Raw genomic sequence first — 20,217 nt, forward strand, 5'->3', positions numbered from 1 at the left:
AGATGGGAAAGATTTTGATCGACTACGACCTGATAAGTGTTCGTATGGTTTTACTAGAAGCACAAGAAGCACCAAAAAAGAGACGGAGAAGAATTGGATGGAAGATGTACATTTCAACATATATATGGATTGTTGTCTAGTTGATAACCATCTGCTAACTTGGAAGATAAAACCATCGGTTGGTGAAGTAGAAACCGGATGAGAAGAACAAACAAGGGTTATATTTAACAAGATCGATAAGATCTGACATCAGGAAGAGGGAAAAAGGAAGGAAGAAAGAAAGAAAGATCCATTCTTTCTGAATGCAATGATAAGGTAATGATGAAACTCTTTTTTCTTCTTCCTAGAAGACAGAATGAAAGAGCTGGTCAAGATCCACCATCATTACACCAATCCTTTTTCTCTTTCCTTGACGATCAGAAAACAAGAAAACCAAGATAGCAATAAGAACAGCACAAAGGAAACCGCAATCAAGAACAAGAAGGTGAAGAAGGCAGACCTGTGCATGGATGTCAAGATTACCCATGAAGATGGAAGCTGTGATTGGGGGGAATGAAGCCTGGTCCGAGATCTCCCAGATGTAAAAGAAGAGGAAAGAAGATACAAGATCTATTGATCTCATGTTATGGACGCCTCGAGCCAGACGACATTCCCCTCAAAGGAAAAGCTTCCTCGTTCTTCCTTCTTTCTCCCCCCCTCAAGTCTCGGATTTCAGTCTGCGGATGGGAACAGAGAAGAGACCCGAGAGAAAGAGAGAGAGGGTGGTGATGATAGGTGAAATGATTACCTTAGAGAGAGAGAGAGAGAGAGAGTACTTGGGGGTGGAGTCTGGAAATGGAAGATAAATAGCAGTAAGGGAAGGGGTGGTAGAGAGAAGAGGAGTGAAGCCCATAAATTAAGCTGCAGGTGACCCAAACCTCTACAGTTGGATTTCAGAGCTGACCCACAGGTTCTCTCTCTCTCTCCTCTTGGATTAAAACTGGTCTGCAGCTCCTTGAGAACATTGCCACAACCCATACATTTCCGTCTATCCATCGACGGCCATCAAAACCCAGGAAAAAGTAAACGTCGATTCCGCCACCCTGCCGTCTGCAGCTGTGCAACATGGTACTGCTATACGTAACAGTGTTGAACTAGGGAGAGAAGACGTCCCTCTCTCTCTCTCTCTCTCTCTCTCTCTCTCGCTTCGTCTCCTGACCTCGGAATTCGAAACCTACTCCACCGTTCCACTTGCCCGGTCCTCCCTATAAATAAACATCGTCCCTTCTCTGAGGAAAAAGCTGTGAAGAGTGGTTGGAAAGGATCATTGTGATTATTGTATCAGGAGGAGGCCGAGAGACCTCAGAGCTTTTACTTGCACCGCAGCAGGAATATGATCGATTTGATGCCAAGTATTAGATGATGATCAAGGTGTTCCGTGTGCCTTGGGATTTTGAGCTCATAGAACTTCGAAAACAAGGCTTCTGCAGCACGCCTTCAGAAAGAGAGAGAAAGAGGTGTTTGGTCTTTGATATCAGTGCTCCGTGCTTGATTTCCTGGTTGCAGATTTGAGAGACGACCTTGGCAGTGACACACGAGCCCAATGTTTAGCTAGATTGAGACAGCAGAACAGGTCATGGTGCATCGTTGTGGCAAGCAAAGCCGAAGAGGCGTTCACATGTCGCGTCTTGCGCGGCGCTCTTCGTGTAGGGCGTTGAGTCACCACTCTGTAGTCCATGAACGCAGCATGGTGTTCATGGTAAGCAATGTAGCTCATCTTGAGCTCCTTTCTCTGCTGACGTTCATCATGCTGCAGATGCTCTCGAGCTCTTTGGAGTGGTCAATGGAGCTTGTGAGGGGTTGTCTGTGATCCGGATCTCAAGTCCAGAGCTACCATAGGCTGATGTAATCACTACCCTATACCTGAATGCCTCTCTCTCTGACCCTGGAGAACCACAAATCCCTACAGTCTGAAGACCCAACTAAGAGCCTCTAATTATTCTGACTCTGACAAGACCTTAAAGAACATAGGTTGATTGTTTGATATCCTTTCTTGACAATGTTTGAAAAGACCCAACTAAAGCTCATCGAGTGTTTTTTCATGTGATCAAACTTGATTCTTCTTAATTGCACAGCTTAATTTGTGCTTGTATGATTCAGATTGATCATAAAAGAGGCTCTTCTTAGCTGGAATGCGAGTTATGAGCTTGTTCTCTCTGTTAAAAGCCCACAACAGATCCAACTCTTCGTTCTTAGTTTGGGTCAATATACAGGACGATGCTTCAAAGCAACTCACATGTCAACTTTTGGTGCCACTAACCCACGAGCCTTACTCCAAATTTGTGTCAGGATTTCAACGACATGTATAGTCTCCGTCTCTCCTACATTCACTCACTCAATTCCCTAACATCCAGAAGATATGGTGCCCTTGCTATAACGGAGATCATCAGAATCGCAATGACTTTTGACTGAGGACAGACCTGCGATCAAAGATGAAGCAGCAGGCAGGAAAGGCAGCCTTTGGTCCCCTCGATTCATAAATGATGATGACTCGAGAGTGAGCTATTAATTCCGGAAGTCAGCAAGTCTTCTCGCAGAAGAGTCAGAAGGAAGGTAATAGTGTTCCCCACCCCCCTCAGTAAAGGGCAGTGATGAAACTGAGTCACGACCTGTTGTAGGTTATAGGTGATGGATGCATCCATCGATTCCACTTCCTCGAAGAGAAGATCCTGCGATGACAAACATGAAATCCAAGGACTTTTCCTTGGTTTCACAGCAATCTCATGTTACCTTGAGGCGAGGAAAGGATTCTGTATCTTGATTCCAAGTGTTGCCAGGGGACTCTGTTCCATGACTTGGTTCTTGAGCAGCAAGTTGCAGTGAGTTCACTGGCTAGAATGTCGTCGGTACTTCAATCCACACTCCATCCATGCTTACCTTTGGACAAAAGCTGGATTGGATTCCTCGAGTTACTGAGCAAGATGCTTGTCACTGAGTAAATCCAAGTAGGGACCATGCCTGCCATGGATGCAGTGGGGGATCAGCTTGGCCATCGAAAGAAGAAGTTCATCTATTTGCCTAACACATCTAATCTTCTTCATCATCATCATCCAAGCTTCCTCCCATCAACATAGAATTGTTTTGAGAAGATCCAACAAACTATATGTATATATATGTTACCGAGATGAATCTGCTTTGACCAGTGTAATTCAACAATTGGATTCTTCTTTTCGTGGATTTTTGGGTCTCCTAAGCTAGGCAGAAACACACACTGGTCCACACTTTTGTCCCCAGACAGATCCAAATCCCCTAAACCACACCAAATAAATCCAACAACAAACGAAGAAGCTTCTTACAACACACACACACACACACACAAATATACAGCTGACACACTCGAGCACGCCAAGAACAAAATGGAAAACTTGAAAGAAGACAAGGGGCAACAAAACAAAAATTTTATACCTGTTTGGAAAAACCAGAGACCACCGAGTCGGTAGACCGAGTTAGAGAATCGGCACAAAGAAAGAAGAGATTTCTTTTTATGGAAGAGAAATCTTTAAGAGGAGGAAGTAATCGTTAATGGTTAGGTTTAGAGCTTGTAGATGATAAGGAAGCAGGGGAGCACGGCTCTGGGATCCAATACCACAAGCTCTCCGTTCCCCAGGCTCACCGACTCGGCCGCCGAGTCGGGGTTCGACTCGCCCCTCACCCAGCCAGCGATGACCCGGCACACCAGCATCGACTGTCGCCCGGCCCCGCCGCCGCCGTACGCATGCGCCCCGCCGCTCCCCGCGAATGTCCGGACCCCCTCCACCTTCCTCCCCGCCGAACACACCGCGCCGCACGCCACGCCGGCGTCGTACACGCACCCGGCGCCACCCCCGCAGTAGAACCGCATCATCTCGTTGCCGTCGGCGGCGCAGCGCGCGTCGTTGTGTGCCCGGGCGCGGACCGCCGCGCGGTACTCCTCGAACCGGACCACCGTCCGGGCCGGGTTGTGGACCCGGAAGAGCATCTCGATCTCGCCCGGGAAAGCCGCGGCACCGCCGCCGTTGCCGGAGGAGGAGGAAGATGCCCAGCTCGAGCTAAAGATTATCTCCACCACACGCCGCGAGGAGTGGCCCGCCGGCAGCTCCGCCAGCGTCGGGAACGGGTTCGCGTGGGTGGGCCCCACGAGAACCCGCGCCGTCTGCGGTGGCTTGGACGGGCGGGCGGGCCTCGGTCTAGTGTGATGCTTGGCCCTCGTCTTGGACCGGTGCTTTTCGGCGAACGAGGACGAGGACGACGCCGAGGAGGGGCGCTTAGGGACGAGGGAGACGACTTCCTTAACGGCGTGAGAGGAGTTGCCGCAGGAGACGGAGGCAAGCAGCGGCTTCTTGGACGACGGCGTCGGGGGGTAGACGACGTCCTCCACGGCGCTAGACTTGCAATGCAGGGACTTGACCCACCCGGTCGCCATGTCACGGCGACGCTGACGGCTATGACAGCCAAAAATGGCAGAGAGGGAAGGAGAGCATATAAGAGATGATACAAACAAAAGATGAAGAGAAGACGAGAGTTAGTATGGTGGGATGCTGCTGTTGGGGGCGGGGAGAGGAAATGGTGGTCCTGTTTGTGATGTATGCATCATTTATGCTTCTGCTCTGCTCTGCATTAGATTTTGTTGTGACTAGGAGTTATATCTAATACATTCATACTGGATCTTATGGAGAGGTTCCCCTCTGTCTCTCTCTCTCTCTCTCTCTCTGTCTCTCCTGGAACTGCTCTCTGTTACATTTACACCTCTTTATTGCACTTAGCTTTGACCTTTTCTCTTTGGGTCCAGAGACTGAAAACCCTATCAATTAATGTGTATGCATGTATTCATTCTTTCATGCTCTTCATCTGACTCCAAATTGTAACATTACTTCCATTGTCTTCAACTTTGCAGGGGAGGATGCTGTTGCCAAGTCTGACCACCCATTCCAAACCTACTACTACATAGCCATAAACACTGTATTTAGTTGGCTACACACTGCTCCAGCAGACTTGATGCAATCTTCTTGCAGCTAAAGAATAAAATCCAACCTCTGAAATGGTATTTTCAGCTAAAGAACTATGCAACCATATTCTCATGTCATGTGCAGGAACAGTCCACACAAATTGCATGGAGGAGGGATTCGTCGGTAGACATGACATCAACAAGCCAACGCCCATCCCTTTGAGAACTTTCTACGGTGGTCAATGAGATATCTGAAACACGCAATGGACAAGAAGGACAGCGCCATGGAAATGGCATGTGGAATAGACTAAGCTTATTGGAGTCCTTTGAAGCCTTTTCTTTTGCTTTCTGTGAGCTTCTGTGCGCAAACTCTCTCCGAATCCTCCTCTATTGATTTTGCCACCTTTCTGAAGACAGGAAGAGCGCCTTCACAGTCTTCCTCTTTGGCAGGTGCATGTGAGTTGCAGGTAGAGATCCATCATAGGCTTGTTATTGTGCACACTCAACAGTAAGCAGGTCTCTTGCTGGTTAATAAGAGGCCTGGTGATGGAATTGAAGGCCTTCAGAAACCATGGCAAGTGCAGTCAAAGGTGATTCACTCCCCCCCGTCAGAATGCTGTACTGAAGTGAAATGGAATGGACCAGAATAATGAATACATTGTAGTTGTCACAGACAAACATGCACGACCCATCACTGCTGGCGCTGGTTGCGAGGATAACCCATTAAGCATGCAATTAACCTTGATGCATGCTACTTTGGTCATCTTCTTCTTCTCCAACCGGAGGAAGGAAGCTCCTCGATGAAGAAGAGGGTCAGAAGGTGAACCAAAGTTTGAGCCAAAAAGGTAAAGAGGAGTTTCTTTTCGTGTAACCCATCACTGCTTTAGCATCATCATCATCAGCAGTCGTGGAGCTCGGAGCTTGTGGGGGACAAGGCCACGGGAAAGACGACAGCTTTGAGATTTTTGGCATGATGAAGCGATGGAGTGGGGCGGTGTTCAAGGTAATGGAAACTGGAACAACGGAAGCCTGTTTGCGTGAGGATAGTTTGAATGGCAATGGAAACCACTTTAATCGAGGTGAGGGACAGTCGAGCTTATTACTGTCAGCCTTTGTTCACTCACGCCTACTTCGAATCGCAGCCAAATCCTGCATTTTGGGAAGAGGACAGCGTGTCGATGCATCGATGGAGGAAATGAGTGTTGTGAGATCCCTTCAAGTCACCATCTAAAAGGCCCATGGACCTCAGCCTATCACCAGTTGTTTGCAATGATTGAGAGCTCAGCTGATGGACTCATTCCAACATGTTTCTGATCCAGTAGATAAGGATTGGATTTAGTAGCCAGACAGACATATCATCACCATCAGTGTACAGTTGATGCACGACAATCATGTGCTCAAGTTTGATTCCAAGCAGAAAGTGACAGGGTGTCCTGTTCAGCTCGTGTGGGTCTCCTGTTAGATCAATCTCCTTCCACCTTCTCAGAGAGTTCACTGTTGGGAAGACTGCAACCATCTGAGCTGCAGGTAGGGGATGAGAACTTATGTTGGAAACAGATTCAGATGATTGGACCTTGAATGGATCAAATAGGTGTGTGCTAATTCATTCAGAGAACTTATGATACAAGCAGTTCTGTTCTTTGAACACAAGAAAGACCAGTATGCTGGGATAAAAAATTTCTGTGAACACATCACATGTTGTTGCCATCGAATGAAGTGATCCACCAAACACTGCATACATTCTGGTATAAAGTTACAGCCATCATTCAACATCCAAAGACTACATTTATTCCACTCCAAAGTGGGCAGTCTGTACTACCCCACTAGATTATACAATACAAGTGAAGCTCAACCGCTGGACCATTCTTACACTCTATATGAAGCTAAAGAAAAGCAAGCATCGATGAGGACATCTTTTGGAAAGGGTGAGACAAATCTGCAACTGTGAACATCTCAATTGTTAATAGTGAGTTTATATACATCAAGAGTGAGACTATAGTGAGTTTATAAAAATCTGCAAATCTGGCACACCATGGATCATGTGTCTACTGTCAAGAATAATTTCTGGCAGTATGCTCTCTCAGGTGTGGTGAGTTGTATCCACAATTCCTATGGCTTGGAATTGAAAAGATGAAATCCAGAGACAGCCTGCATCAACAGAAAGAAGTTCTTGCAATGTGCTTTTGTAATGCTGTACTTTCCAACTGGCTGCGTCCACCCGAAACCAATCCTCTTTACTAAGTGGCAGTGAAGGTCAAGTCCCTGCACATCTAGCCAAATGCAAATTAAGACTTTTAGAAGGCCAAAAGCAACAAATCCCGATCACATGATCTCTTCTTCAATGCATCAGTTGTAAAGTAGACACTAAAGACCAGATGTACCACACCGGAAGCCTCTGATCAGAGACAAAAATTGATATCATTGGATTTTGTTGATTTCATATCCTTGCAATCTATCTAAACCATCGGTGAATGGTGAATCATGATGCATCTCCAGATTGTTTTGTCCAAAGAAGAGAGAAGGCAACCAAAACAAGGTTCAGAAGTGTTTTGTAGTTCGATGTTTTTCTACCGGTCTCGTTAGGGAAAACTTTAGATGTCAGATGTGCAAGTGGTAGTATGAAAGTCATCAAGTGGAATCACCATGAGCCATGCATGATGTTTCCTGGTAATAAAGCTAATGCACATCTCGACAACCATATGGTCCATGCAGCAAATCCACCATTCTGACCCTTGCTGAGATATCCGATCCAAAGCTCACAAGTAATGCAAATTTGCTAAACAAACACATGGAACTGTCACCTATAAAAGTGGATCTCATAAAACGTTTGCTATTTCCAAGAGTTAAATCATTTTTGTTGGCACATGGACGAGACAACTTACAGCACTGCAGTTATCACTACCAGATGAAAGATCATCATCTACCGATGTCTTCAAGCCGCCTGATAACTGCTCTGATATCTGGTCGGAGAGCAGGTGAAGGAGAGCAACAAGTCATTGCAAGTTGAAACAGCATCAGTAAACCTTCTTCATTAGTGGAATTCTGATTTATACTGTCCTCTAGGAGATTGGAGCTAAAAACATCCGAGACTTTATGCTCAAGAACTAAAATTCTCAGGGAGGTGGGGAGATGAAGGTCTTTGGACTGCAAGAAATTGTTGGTGAGGGGGTCCTTTTGAGTGAGCATTTCAAGAAATACCACCCCCAAACCGTAGATATCGGTCTCTCTGCTGGCATCTTTCATCTTGATCAGCTCAGGTGCTCTGTAACCCTGGGATGCCGGGGCTTCAAGCATCTCTAGGGCCGCTGCGGGATTCAAGATGATGTGCAAGCCGAAATCTGAGAGCCGAGGCTGGAAATCAGCATCAAGTAAAATGTTGTTCGATTTGAGGTTGCCATGGATTATGGCCTTCTCGTACCCATTGTGCAGGTGGTCAAGCCCCCTTGCGACACCACAAGCTAATTTGTAGATAATATCCCATCTGTGTGCTTCAGCAACACCGGCTGTGAATGGAAGAAACTGTTAAATTCCATGAGTAAAACTCGAGTGTGAATCAAAGGACTATGTATACCGAACCAAACAATTTGAGAAACCAAGTGTAGAACAACCAAATAATATAGCCAAGCACAAAAGCTATCTATATATAAGATGGAAAGACCTAAATCTTCAACACCCAAATTTGTAGCATATGTCAACCATTTGTTCCAAATCATTCTCTTTTTCTCCCTAAAAAAGCCTCCGTTTTATTTGTTAGTACAAGATTCTGGTCCAAATGAATTACAAACTGACAAATGCATGACAATTCTGCCTCTCCAAACTCAATCACTGAACATAACATATGACTCGAATGCCAAATCTAAGAGAAAATATTCAAGTAGCTAGTATATAAAACAGAAGATAAACACAAAAGAACGTAAAAAGGAGTACAATGCATATCAAAACTATTCTAATAACAAAACTCATGCAAAATCCTGATTAAAAATTATTTTTAAGTTACATTGCAATCTTAAATGCCACAAATGAACCCAAAAAATAGTTCAAAACTGATGAAAAAGATGACAGAAATCACACCTCTTAAGAACTGAGCAAGAGTTCCAGAAGCATAGAACGGATGCACGAAGAGCTTCTCCCCTCTCGGCCCCACGTACATGGCCCCCGTCGGCACCAGATTCGGGTGCCGGACTGACCCCAACATCCGGACCGCTGGCAGCACCTCCTCAATCCGCCCGATACAATCCGGCCGGACAAAGCGGAGCAGAGCCACCGACTTGCTCCGCCGAATGCACGCCCGATAAAGAGTCCCATAGCTCGACTTGGCGACCACCTCCCCCGGCGCGTCCAAGATGTCGTGAGCCGTCAAATTCTCCCAACCGGCGAACTTGATCAGCTCTTCCGTCACCAATTCCTCCTCTACCGCGTACCGAACTGCGCCGCCGTCCTCCAAAGAACGTTCTTTCGCTCTTCTCGACAGGAATCTCCTCCGAAAACAATGATGCCACGCGTACAAGAGGAGGAGGATAAGAAACGAGCAGGATAAACCAAGAAAGACCTTAGCACCGTGGTTCTTCCCCATATCCTTCTTTCTGACCTTGATCTAGCTGCGATACCTCGAAAAAGACTTCACTTTTGCCTTAAAACAAAGGGAAAACAGATATTTCTTTTTGTTGTTGGAGTGAGGATTAGACTAGGAATGCAGAGACGGGAAGCTTCGGATGTGGGAGGAGGAGGAGGAGGAAATGAACAAAAAGTGGTACCTTCCGTTCTTGGGAGGAGGATTCGATGGAACTTTTAAGGGGGAAGAACCCCAGGGATGCCTTGGGGAAGCAAATGGCCGCCGGAAGACTAAGGGGCGAGGGGAAACAGGTTGGGTTATCATCGTTAGCGTGGTGGGTCACACGCGGAGCGTTCTGGTTTGCTGGAGGTAGACTGTGCGGTGTTCTAGGCCGTGTTTTGGTCATTCGTGGAGGAGGCACGCCGCGAGCGGACGAAAGCGATCGAATCTTAATATTTGTTGCGTGAACAAGAAGATTCGGGTGTTAGGGTTTAGGTACCCCAGAAGATTCCGGTGTTAAAGTACCCCAAAGCAGTGGTTTCGGTACGGTCACGATGTCCTCTACAACCATCGTAGATGCTACATGTTTTGTATCCTCCACAAGATTCAGAGGTGTGTTCGTCAGAGAATACAAATTCCGTATTAATATTAATCTCAGATAATTTTTCTTTAGCATGTCCTCTCTTAGCAAGAACTCAAGCAAACGTAGAAATGCTACATTATTGAATCCAATTTGGCCTAGATGTTGTGCTTGGGAAAGAAATGTGAATTCATGATTACGATAAACAGGGGAATAACATAAATGGAATAGATAATGACTGTAGTTATGAAGTCACTCAACACAACACAGTAGCATTTATCCATATACAGCATTTGCATCACCGTTGAGTGGACGGAAACAAAACCAAGGAAACGAAAAGTGTTACTGGAATTGTCGGCTTATTTGCTGATTCAGTAAACAGCGATGTTCATTTCTGAGCTGCTCCTGTGTGCATGGCATTTGATCCAGAAATGCGAGAGCCTAGCAAGGGCTGCTGCTTGCCTAGCGATTTGCAGTCTGTACATTAACCTCAGCTCTGCCCACACAGCATTGCCCACACTGCCTGCTTCAATGCTCCCGTCATACCCATCGAGGTCAAATGCTCCAAGGTTTCTAGAGAAAAGAAGCATTTGTGCCTTCACAACAAGGTTTTCAGAATAGATGGACCTTCCTTTCTTTTGCACCCTGAGATGGTAGAAGTCTTGGACGGCCTGCAAGACATAAAATTCACAGGAATCAAGTTAATGAGAAGAGAGGTTTTCTCCATTTATCATGCTGCTCGAGCAACTCGAGCACTATTGAAGGTACGCTTATCAAGACATTTAAAGATGCTATCTGATAAAAGGCTTGCGAGCAACAAATCTTACTTTCCACTGTGAAGAGGCTAAAACTACTCTGGGCCTGGTCAATTTGACATTTTGGTATACTACAGTAATTGGTGTCATGTTCTTATTTTGCACCTATAAAATGATATTTAATACTGATCATTGCATCATACAAAACATAAAAAACTTTTCTAAATAAAATTTGGAAAAGCCAAGAAACAGAGAACAATGGTTGTGCTGCGTCCTCGACCAGCTTTGCAATGAACATAAGTCGTTTTCCTACAGATAGCATTTTCTTCAAAAAAAATTGATGAAGAACCAAAAGTGCCACATTACAACAAGAAGAAATGAAACATGAGCAAAGAGATTGAAAAATAAGGACCATAGTATTTCGAAGATAAACAAGAAGATGATTCTTTTATTCAATAATTAAATGTTGGCATCTGACTCGTAACAGTAATCCACCTGCATTTGCTGGCATCTTATGCATGGCAGCTACTTTTGTGCAAAGATACACTTTGAGCATGACTTGGACAAATTTTAGAAAGTACATTTGTGATTCTAACTCTAACAGTAACAACTATTAAAAAAAAGTATTTCACAACATAAGCAATTCCAAAACATAAGAATAAAATTGATAATGCATCTCAACTGCAACTGCAAGAACCTTAGTTAACCACTTTACAAATTCAGAAGAAAGTTGCAAAAATGTATTCATGACTATGGCATGCAAATCTTTAGCAGGAGCCTCATGACAAATCAAGTACCAATAATGGAGATAATGTAAATAAAAACACTTGTGACGTCTCAAAGGGTATCACAAATATTGGTGTGTTCACAATGAGCAAGAAATGGTGGCGCTTACAATGGATGAAGTCCACAGCATGGCATATATCTCCAAGTGATGAAGCAAAAAGGTAATCTCTTGTTGGCATCAGCAAATGTTCTATCCCATGAGCCTACTCAGAAGAACCAAAGATTTAATACCAAAACGAACACTTTATGAGTTCATAAAAGTAGTGACCAAAGTAGAAATACATTTTCAGTAAGAAGGGCATGCTACTTGATATCATATAGAGAAAAATGCAATAACCATGGAGTATGATGATGGTTCCAACTTATGGGAAGACAACCAAAGTACTAGCAACAAAGATAACAATATACAGGAGTTAAAAATTTCACTTACCTTTTAATATGAAACAAGACTAAGAAACAAGCAAAATATCACAAAAGAGAGCAGAGAACAATTATGATCAAGGATGCTTCACAAATAAAATATATATTTCAATTACGAAACATGGTATCTCTATTTGATGTGAAAGAATCTCCAACTTTTGTTTCCGCATGATTCATAAGTTAGATAAAATCTCTTCTGAGATTCAACAATGAAATTTTAAGCTCAACAGATAATTACTGAGGTTACTGGACTTTAAGCATTTCTTCTGGTGACATCAAACACTGGCAGAATAACCGGAGGCCATGAAGGAAAAAAAATATGGTGGAAGATGATGATATAATTTCAAAATATAATAATCCATTATGATTTGCAAACTGAACAGAGTAAACTGATCTGAACATCATATCAAATGATTAAAAAATTTGTTACAGCTGAAATCATTTAAAGATAATAGAATAAAATTTCAGTTGAAATTTCAAACATATTGAATCAACTCTGATGACTAATTGTATAGCTTAACAAAATCCTTTAATGCGGCAAGTGAACATTGTTTCCAAAAACGACATAGTGATTGTGTATAGCCAAATTTTACTAGTGAAGAAAAAATGATCAGGTTTAAGGATCCACTAATAAGTGAAAGTGAACTTGACTGAGGAATAAGAACACATAGTATCATAATAAGATCAGTCAGATCTATGAAATAATAGAAAACAAATTGTCTTCTCATTTCGTAGAATCTATAGAGCAAGAACAAGGACATAGAACAAGTACATAATTTGATACAAACACATTGACATGGAAAATCTTATAAAAGTATGACAAGATGAATCCTGCACATGATAAACCAAACAGCTGGGAACATTATGGTTCATTATTATATATGTTGTACACCTAAGAAGCATAATAACTGCCGCAATAAGCAAAAATCACTATATATATATATATATATATATATATATATATATATACTGACATGTGCATAGATCTCTTATGTAGATGATATAAATGCCTTACATGTTTTCCATATGTTAGCATACCTGAAGTACAGGGCTCTTGTAGATTTGCTGGCTATAAAGGGCTCTTGAACCCATCTGCTCTCCAATGCGAAGTGTTGGCAATCAAGCAAGGCCTCTTCCATGCTTGGCAGGAGGGGCTTCACATCAATCGTATTGGAGACTGACTCCTTGATATTGAAAGAATGCATCACAAATGACAAGACTTCCCAATGGGAGATAAGGAACCTTTTGTTGGACATTCGCTCCCGAGTCCTCAAGTTCCTTTCTTTTGCGTACAACATTATACATCAGCGTCGTGTAGAAGAGAATCCGAGCCTCGACTCCCACAGCCCCCCTCTTCGCATCCACAAACCCAGTCCTAGGGCCACGAATCCTCCAAACCAACCTTTCCCCCTCTCATCTTCCGACGCAGTCCTCATCTCCTAATTCCTCAATCCACATATATCCACACCAATTTTTTCAGCCTAAACTCACAATCCAGAAAAAGAGAAGCAACGGCGTCGGATCAAACAGCCAAATTGTCCACTATCTTTCCAATCAAGAACAAAGAGGTGACCATCTAGGGTTTTGCGACGGTGGAGGGAACTGTTCAAGATCCGGGGAGGAGTCCTCCTCTGCCACAAGCAATCCCCGGTTGCGTGGACTTCTCTCTCTCTCTCTCTCTCTCCCCTTGATTTCTCGTCGCTCCTTCCCTCCAGTAAACAACCACCAGCTGACCTTCTCGGCCACCCCTCATCGGCGCAACAAATTAATCCTAACGAGGTGGTCAGGACGAACAACGATAGTTGATCGGTGGAGAAGATTGTATGGACGTTCGAGATAGTGTGGGTCCCGTCGGTTCCTCCGTTCGCGCTTAGCTGTCTCGATTGACGCGCCAAACGGAAGAAAGGAGTTTCTCTATTCGTTGGAATGTTTGGGACCCACAAGCTCGGCGGATCTGCAAGTCAAAGCGACGTCGTGTGCCCCATGTTGATGTGGTCGGAAAGAAGCCTCCATGTTAATGGTGTAGAACACAAACAATAGAAAATACATAATAATCTGACATTCCAAAAGCGATATTTTTAAGAAAAAGAAGATCTAGTCTTTGATTTTTTTGTCTGGGAAATAACTCATCATAAAGCTCACAACAGGAGATATATATATATATATATATATATATATATATATATATATATATATATATATATATATATATATATATATATCATAGTCCCATAAGTGAATCGGCAGGATCAAAACAGTATTGCAAGATATGGAAGTGCAACAGTGCTGATCAACCGACCATGGTGGTGCTGCTCTGATTAGTGGTTAAGATCGCTGAGGAATGGAATCAAGAAACAATGGCTCAAGCGGGAACGGCGCCCATGATGCGGCGGTCTGGCGGTTATGGTTGCTGTACTGATGGTGCTCCGAAGGCTGCGGGTTGGCCGGCGAGGAGGTGGTGGCTGGATTGGAGACACGCTCACAGGAAGGGCACATAGTGAGCGTGGTGGGAGGGGTCATTTGCATGTAAAGCTGGGGCGACAGCTTCAAGGCTCTCAGCTCCTGGACTTCTTTCTGAAGCCTTCTGTTCTCTTCCGTCAGGCTCTCACAGCACTTCTTGAGGAACTCGCAGTCCACCTCCGTCTGCTTCAGCTTGGTCCTGCAACAACCCCATCAATATTGTTCGGTTTAATCCTTAAATGTCACTCTCATATCTTCAATATAAAGACAAATGAGGATCTATGCATGTTGAACACCTTGCTCTTCTGTTTTGGAACCAGACTTCCACCTGCCTTGGCCGCAGGTTGAGTTGTTCGGCCAATGCTAGCTTTTGCTTCTGCTCACCAAACAGAGACGGGAACATTATCTACGCAGCTACCATTTCGTATCATTCGCTGTTGTAGGACTGACGGGAAGAGAAAGAGAGAGAGAGGAAGAGGGGAGAAAGGGTTACGGGGTTCAGGGTGCTGTGCTTCTTGAAGCTCTCCTCGAGGACGGCGGACTGATCCTTTGAGAGACGGAGCTTCTTGCGGGAGCCCTCGCCATCCTCTTCGTCACTGACTACCCTGAAGCAGGCTCGCTCAGCGTCGTGGTCGTCCCCAGCGAGGGCGTGACGCTCAGCCCGCTTGCCGCCCACGCTTGAGACCGCGCTGTTGAGGGAGGACGCGCCTCCCTCCTCCTCCTCCTCACTGACCTTTCCTGCTGTCGCAGCCACAGACGGCGCCCGATTCACGTCGATCATTGTCAATAGTGGTCGCGTCTCTCCTGCTCCACCCACGTTCGAGATTGATCCACCTGCAACCAAGATGTAACGTGTCACTGTTTACCGATAGATTTTAGCAAACGGCAGCATCAGATCTACCGAGTCAAAAATGAACAAGGCTGAAACAGTACCTGAAGGACCGAGGAGGCGATGGCTTGGCATTGGCCAAGAAGGGGAGGAAGAAGGAGCCATGAGGCTGAGCCTAGGAGGGAAGTAATTGGTGGAAGTGTTTAAGCCAAGGCTTAGTGCTAGATCCTCTTTTTCCATCATCATCATCGCTGTGTTTGTTTGCTTACAACCTTCCTTCACTTGTCACTCTACTTCCTCTGCGTATTCTCAGCGTCACTGGAGTTCTTTGAGATGACACCACACGAAAAGATGGAGGAGAGAAAGCAGCCGAAAAAAGAGAAGAGTAGACCGGAGGAGGGGGTGCTCTCTTCTCCTTGGAGAATGGAATGCGGCAAGGGATGGGGGAACGGACTATATAGTAGTTTGTGCCCTCTCCATTGCGGCAATGATGACCTGTGTCAGAAGCTCCCCATTTCTTGCAATCATGAATGCTGCTACTGAATCCATCGACTGTTCAGATTAATGATTTGTTCTTATTTCCAAAAGTTCAGTCTCGACAGTTCCATCACTGTTCTCCGTCTCCACGCGTCACTGAACACCATAAACACAGGGCTTTTCCTCCGGTTGACCATTGACCGATTCATGCTTCCACGTAGTTCCACAAAATATCACCAACAAAGTGGGTTTTTTTCCCCTCTGGTAGAATCTAATGTGACAAATTACAAGCGATAAGAACTTTAAGATGAAGAAAAGGACTGGTCCTCTTTTGTCTTCCACAAAAGTGGCACGAGTTGACCGAGTTGTGTGCATTGACCCTGAACAGTCTCGTGAATCCAAAGATGCTACCAATCTATGTGCATCATTTGCTTGGCCTTTTGAGTTGTGCAATTATCACGGTGTGTTGATGACATGGGGAACTACCACTCCATTCCCCTCCCCCATGCCATGGTAGGTGTGGCCAAGCTTCAACCAGCAGTCACAACAGTCTCACCTTAACCAACTCTGCTGTGCAACCATCATCACACTATCATCATCAACCATGATCCATCCTTGCTACCAAAGTCATCTTTTCAATTGCATATAACAGTATGTATAAGAGAACAATCAGCATAAAAATAATTTTCCATCATCACGATCATGTTCTGTAAATCATTAGATAGTTGTTGAATCATTCATCATGAGTTCTATGACTTCATCTAAAAACATTAACCAATATTCCAAAAATTATCTGATGACAATCTTCAACTATCTTTCCTCAACTTCTTTCTCCTTTCACATGTAAGTGTGAGCAACACCAACTGATCCAAAAGTTACGGGAAACACCAATCCATAGTTTCTCCATCCTGGCACAGCCATGTAACAGTGTTCTTCGAGTATGATCCATATATCAATGAGATGATATGTCATTTTCCCTCAACAGAATAGAACTCTTCTTCTTTCTCCTTGCTTGAGAAAACAGCAACGTGTTCTATGTTTACTTGCAATTTTTTCTAGTGATTAGGGTGCTCACTGATTTCGCAGGAAAGACGAGAAGAAGTCTTCCATTAGGAATACACATAGATATCGAAATTTTTGCTGCATGGATTTGCCATTTGCAAGTTTCTGAACAGGAGAATCGAATGGGTGTTGCCACCAACACTAAGGAGAGGTTTGTAAGCGAGAAAGGAACATATTATTAGATCAACAACATTTTTGTAGCGCTTCACATGACAAGGTGGAAGAACACACCGACAAAAACCTTTTACCTCACAGGCTGGGAATCTTTCGAGCTCCATCGGCAACGTTATATCACGAAAGTCATGGTGTTGAGCCTCGCCAACCGACTCCAGATGGCCGGAGATGTGGATCGCGAACGCAACACGCACTCACGAAAGCCTTGAATCCTCGAAACCAGAAGCACCAGTCGTCTGCATGGTGCAAGAACGAGGGTGAAGGGGATGATCCAGATTCCCAGTTCCAGTAGCAGCATCGTGCAGGCTCTTCTTCTGCTGGTTACTTCTTGGCGCCCGCGACCATGCTTGTGTCTGCCACCGGGTTTCCTGCAGATGATGCTTACTAGCTTTAAATGGCTGGAAGACTTCATCCACCTTCCTAAAATGCACAGTCCAGTTGGTCATTCACGCAGAAAGACCGCCACAATTACTGCATGTGATGCCCAAAGTCGCTTGATCAAGTGAAGACACAGGTTAACTTTTGATGGTTTCAAGCTCCAGTAATTTATCGATCGATGCCCTTGGGATTGTGTGATCACATCAGCCACTTGGACTTTGGTGACACTATATACCTTGCTTGGCGTGTCTGCAAACGCAGAAGATTGCCGATACTGAAAGCGTGACATCTTCCTGTCATTTTGCTCACGAATAATAGCGTCATTGCGGTTCCCTTGGCTGTCTTGTCATATCATACAAAGTAATTGTTCATGCATCACGAGGGTGAGATAAAATAATGTTTTCGATTCATATAATACGAAGTCTGGAGATGTACGTACCACATTTGTCTTATTGTTATAGGTTCCAACACTGTTGAGCAATTCAATTATCCAGATCTAAGAACAGAAGTTTGACGAGGTAGATCAGGATGAAAAATGAATTAGGTTGCGTTTGGATGCTTGAATGAGTGGAAGAACTGTCCCGATCATAGGCAAGAAATGAAATGATCGTGCAAGTAATAAAAGTGATTAAGATCGATTCTTCGTGAACCTTAGGTTATTTTTTGGAGTGAAAATAATATTTACTATCTTCTGAAACATTTCATGTCTCAAATAAAATATATTAAATATTTACAGAATGTTAAAGAAATTATCATTCCATTCTTTACTATTAAATTACTCAAATTATATGATGATAGTCCTATTATAGATCTCATAGAATACCGATAAGTACTTAGCTCCTTATAGTATTTATCCCTCACATGTCGAGATATCTCATTTGTAGTTAATAAATTAATATAATTCATACATCAGTCCTCCATTATACATTTGTTTATGGTAAAATAAGTATTATGATACATAAAATGGATTTTCGATCATGGACTTCTTCTTCGTAAACACTTATCATTTCATCTTCATGCCTTCATCAATGTTGATTAGGCATATGACATTGATGATAGAACATCTACATCAACATATATTATTTTTGTTGAAGCAAATTCAATCAGTTTGAATTCTAAGAAATAAAAAATAATCGCAAAGTCCACTATTGAAGCTGAATATTGAGCCATCACCACTACTGCTGTAGAACTCAATTGGGTTACCAATCTACTATAAGAACTTGACATTAACTCCAAACCTGCATATATAATATACTGTGATAATATCACTGTCACGTACCTATAGGTTAATTTAATGTTTTATTCACATATGAAACACATTGTTATCGACTTTTATTTTGTCAGAGATCAAGTCGTTAGACATCCCTGATAAAAACTTAATTTTGCAGGGATATGATAGAAGATCATGATAAAAGCACATAAGGAATAAATATCTGTTTTCTCATATCTTCATAGAGGATTAATCATAGATTTAAATAACTGATTTGATTTCTTGATGAGAGTGATCGAAATAATTTTTTGCCTAAAAAAATATAAAAATACTCTTTACCTTAACGAGTGAAATCTCAAATTTTCAATTATAATATGAGAAATTAAGAAAACTCAGATAATTCTCTCAGGTTGATTTCGGACGGAGCCCACCAACAGAGGAATTCTCAAACTGCTTGTTTAAACAATATTTGATGATCCCATCGTTTAAATTAAATTCTTCCTTACCGACAGACCATAGTCTAAAATTTATGGGACGATAAGCAAACATATTAAAACGTTATTCAGATAATAGTTTAATTTTTGTATTCAATAATAGTTCAAATTTTCATATATGCAAAAAGGCGGCGTAGGTGTAATGGATATGCTCTGTGCACATAGATAGAGGAACGATAATTTTCGCACCCTAATTATCGATACCTATGTGTCTATCTGCACCTCTATAGGACGAAACGCAGGTTCTGCTCCTGGGCCCCAAAGCTAAACGAGACAACAATGCTTGGTAGTTTTGCGCAGGTGAGAAAGTACGTTCTAAGAGAGACGGTACAAAATGTTGTCGTCACTACATGCTGTTTGTCATCTTCCACACCACAGCGGAAGACAGTCGCAATCACTCGCCACGTAGACGATTCAGCGGACCTTTATCGCTTCATAGGAGACATACGTTCTACCATGCTTAATGATTCTCTCTTCGTAGACGGTTCGGTGTGGGCCCATCTTAAGTTATCCAACCACATAACGGGGATGGGATTGGGTAAGATTAATAGAGTCGAGTAATCATTTACGCTCCTCATACCATCTACAAATCTGCGTCCGCCCTCGCTTCTCTCTGTCCCCTGTTGCCCCGTTCTCTCTCATTCCCAATCCTCTCTGTTCTTCGGGTCCAAAGCCCTAAGGATTTGGAAATCGAGGTCTGAAGGAGGTTGCTGCTAACGAGGAGGACGCAGCCACACTAGCCACAGACTCCCGGACGTCCTGCAGCCACCGAGTGAAGCTCTTCGTTGTGCGGCTCGACGGATTCGTCCGGAAGAACGGTAGCATGGAGCACTTCTCCTCGCCGGATCCAACGGCGGCGCGTCGCCGATCGACAGGCCGGAGCCTGGCGACGGCGCCGCAGCGGACGGTTACGCGTCGGAGGATTTCGCCAAGAAGGGTGAGTCTTCCTTGATCTTTCGTCCCTTTTGCTTCAGTTATTCCTTGGTTTTCGTAGAAAAGGAAAAAGAATATTCTTTTAAGCTGAATGTGAGCTTTTTGAACATATTTCAATACGTTTCTTTAGTTTTCTATTATTAC

General features: G+C 43.7%; 3 protein-coding genes and 1 long non-coding RNA gene across 4 annotated transcripts; all 4 read right to left on the reverse strand.

Moving 5' to 3' along the window:
- Nucleotides 1-3,268: 3,268 nt before the first annotated feature.
- LOC103975900 (uncharacterized) lies at nucleotides 3,269-4,703 on the reverse strand. Its single transcript, XM_009391026.3, has one exon. The coding sequence runs from the start codon at nucleotides 4,439-4,441 to the stop codon at nucleotides 3,572-3,574; it is 870 nt and encodes a 289-aa protein (XP_009389301.2). The 5' UTR covers nucleotides 4,442-4,703; the 3' UTR covers nucleotides 3,269-3,571.
- Nucleotides 4,704-6,675: 1,972 nt separating this feature from the next.
- On the reverse strand, nucleotides 6,676-9,861 carry LOC135605647 (putative kinase-like protein TMKL1). Its single transcript, XM_065095987.1, has 3 exons — nucleotides 9,718-9,861; nucleotides 9,035-9,593; nucleotides 6,676-8,466 (listed from the first exon to the last, which is right to left on the reverse strand). The coding sequence occupies exons 2-3, from the start codon at nucleotides 9,534-9,536 to the stop codon at nucleotides 7,880-7,882; spliced, it is 1,089 nt and encodes a 362-aa protein (XP_064952059.1). The 5' UTR covers nucleotides 9,537-9,593; nucleotides 9,718-9,861; the 3' UTR covers nucleotides 6,676-7,879.
- A 405-nt stretch (nucleotides 9,862-10,266) lies between these two features.
- Nucleotides 10,267-13,995, reverse strand: LOC135605648 (uncharacterized). The gene is made up of 3 exons (XR_010484491.1): nucleotides 13,095-13,995; nucleotides 11,746-11,839; nucleotides 10,267-10,766 (listed from the first exon to the last, which is right to left on the reverse strand). It is a non-coding gene; the product is annotated as an uncharacterized LOC135605648 (long non-coding RNA).
- A 286-nt stretch (nucleotides 13,996-14,281) lies between these two features.
- On the reverse strand, nucleotides 14,282-17,662 carry LOC103975898 (homeobox-leucine zipper protein HAT4-like). The gene is made up of 4 exons (XM_009391023.3): nucleotides 15,450-17,662; nucleotides 15,010-15,350; nucleotides 14,813-14,892; nucleotides 14,282-14,715 (listed from the first exon to the last, which is right to left on the reverse strand). The coding sequence occupies exons 1-4, from the start codon at nucleotides 15,592-15,594 to the stop codon at nucleotides 14,382-14,384; spliced, it is 900 nt and encodes a 299-aa protein (XP_009389298.2). The 5' UTR covers nucleotides 15,595-17,662; the 3' UTR covers nucleotides 14,282-14,381.
- Between the last annotated feature and the right edge of the window lie 2,555 nt (nucleotides 17,663-20,217).

The sequence above is a fragment of the Musa acuminata genome, chromosome BXJ2-2 (genome assembly GCF_036884655.1).
Source record: "Musa acuminata AAA Group cultivar baxijiao chromosome BXJ2-2, Cavendish_Baxijiao_AAA, whole genome shotgun sequence".
In the NCBI taxonomy this organism is placed as follows: Eukaryota; Viridiplantae; Streptophyta; class Magnoliopsida; order Zingiberales; family Musaceae; genus Musa; species Musa acuminata.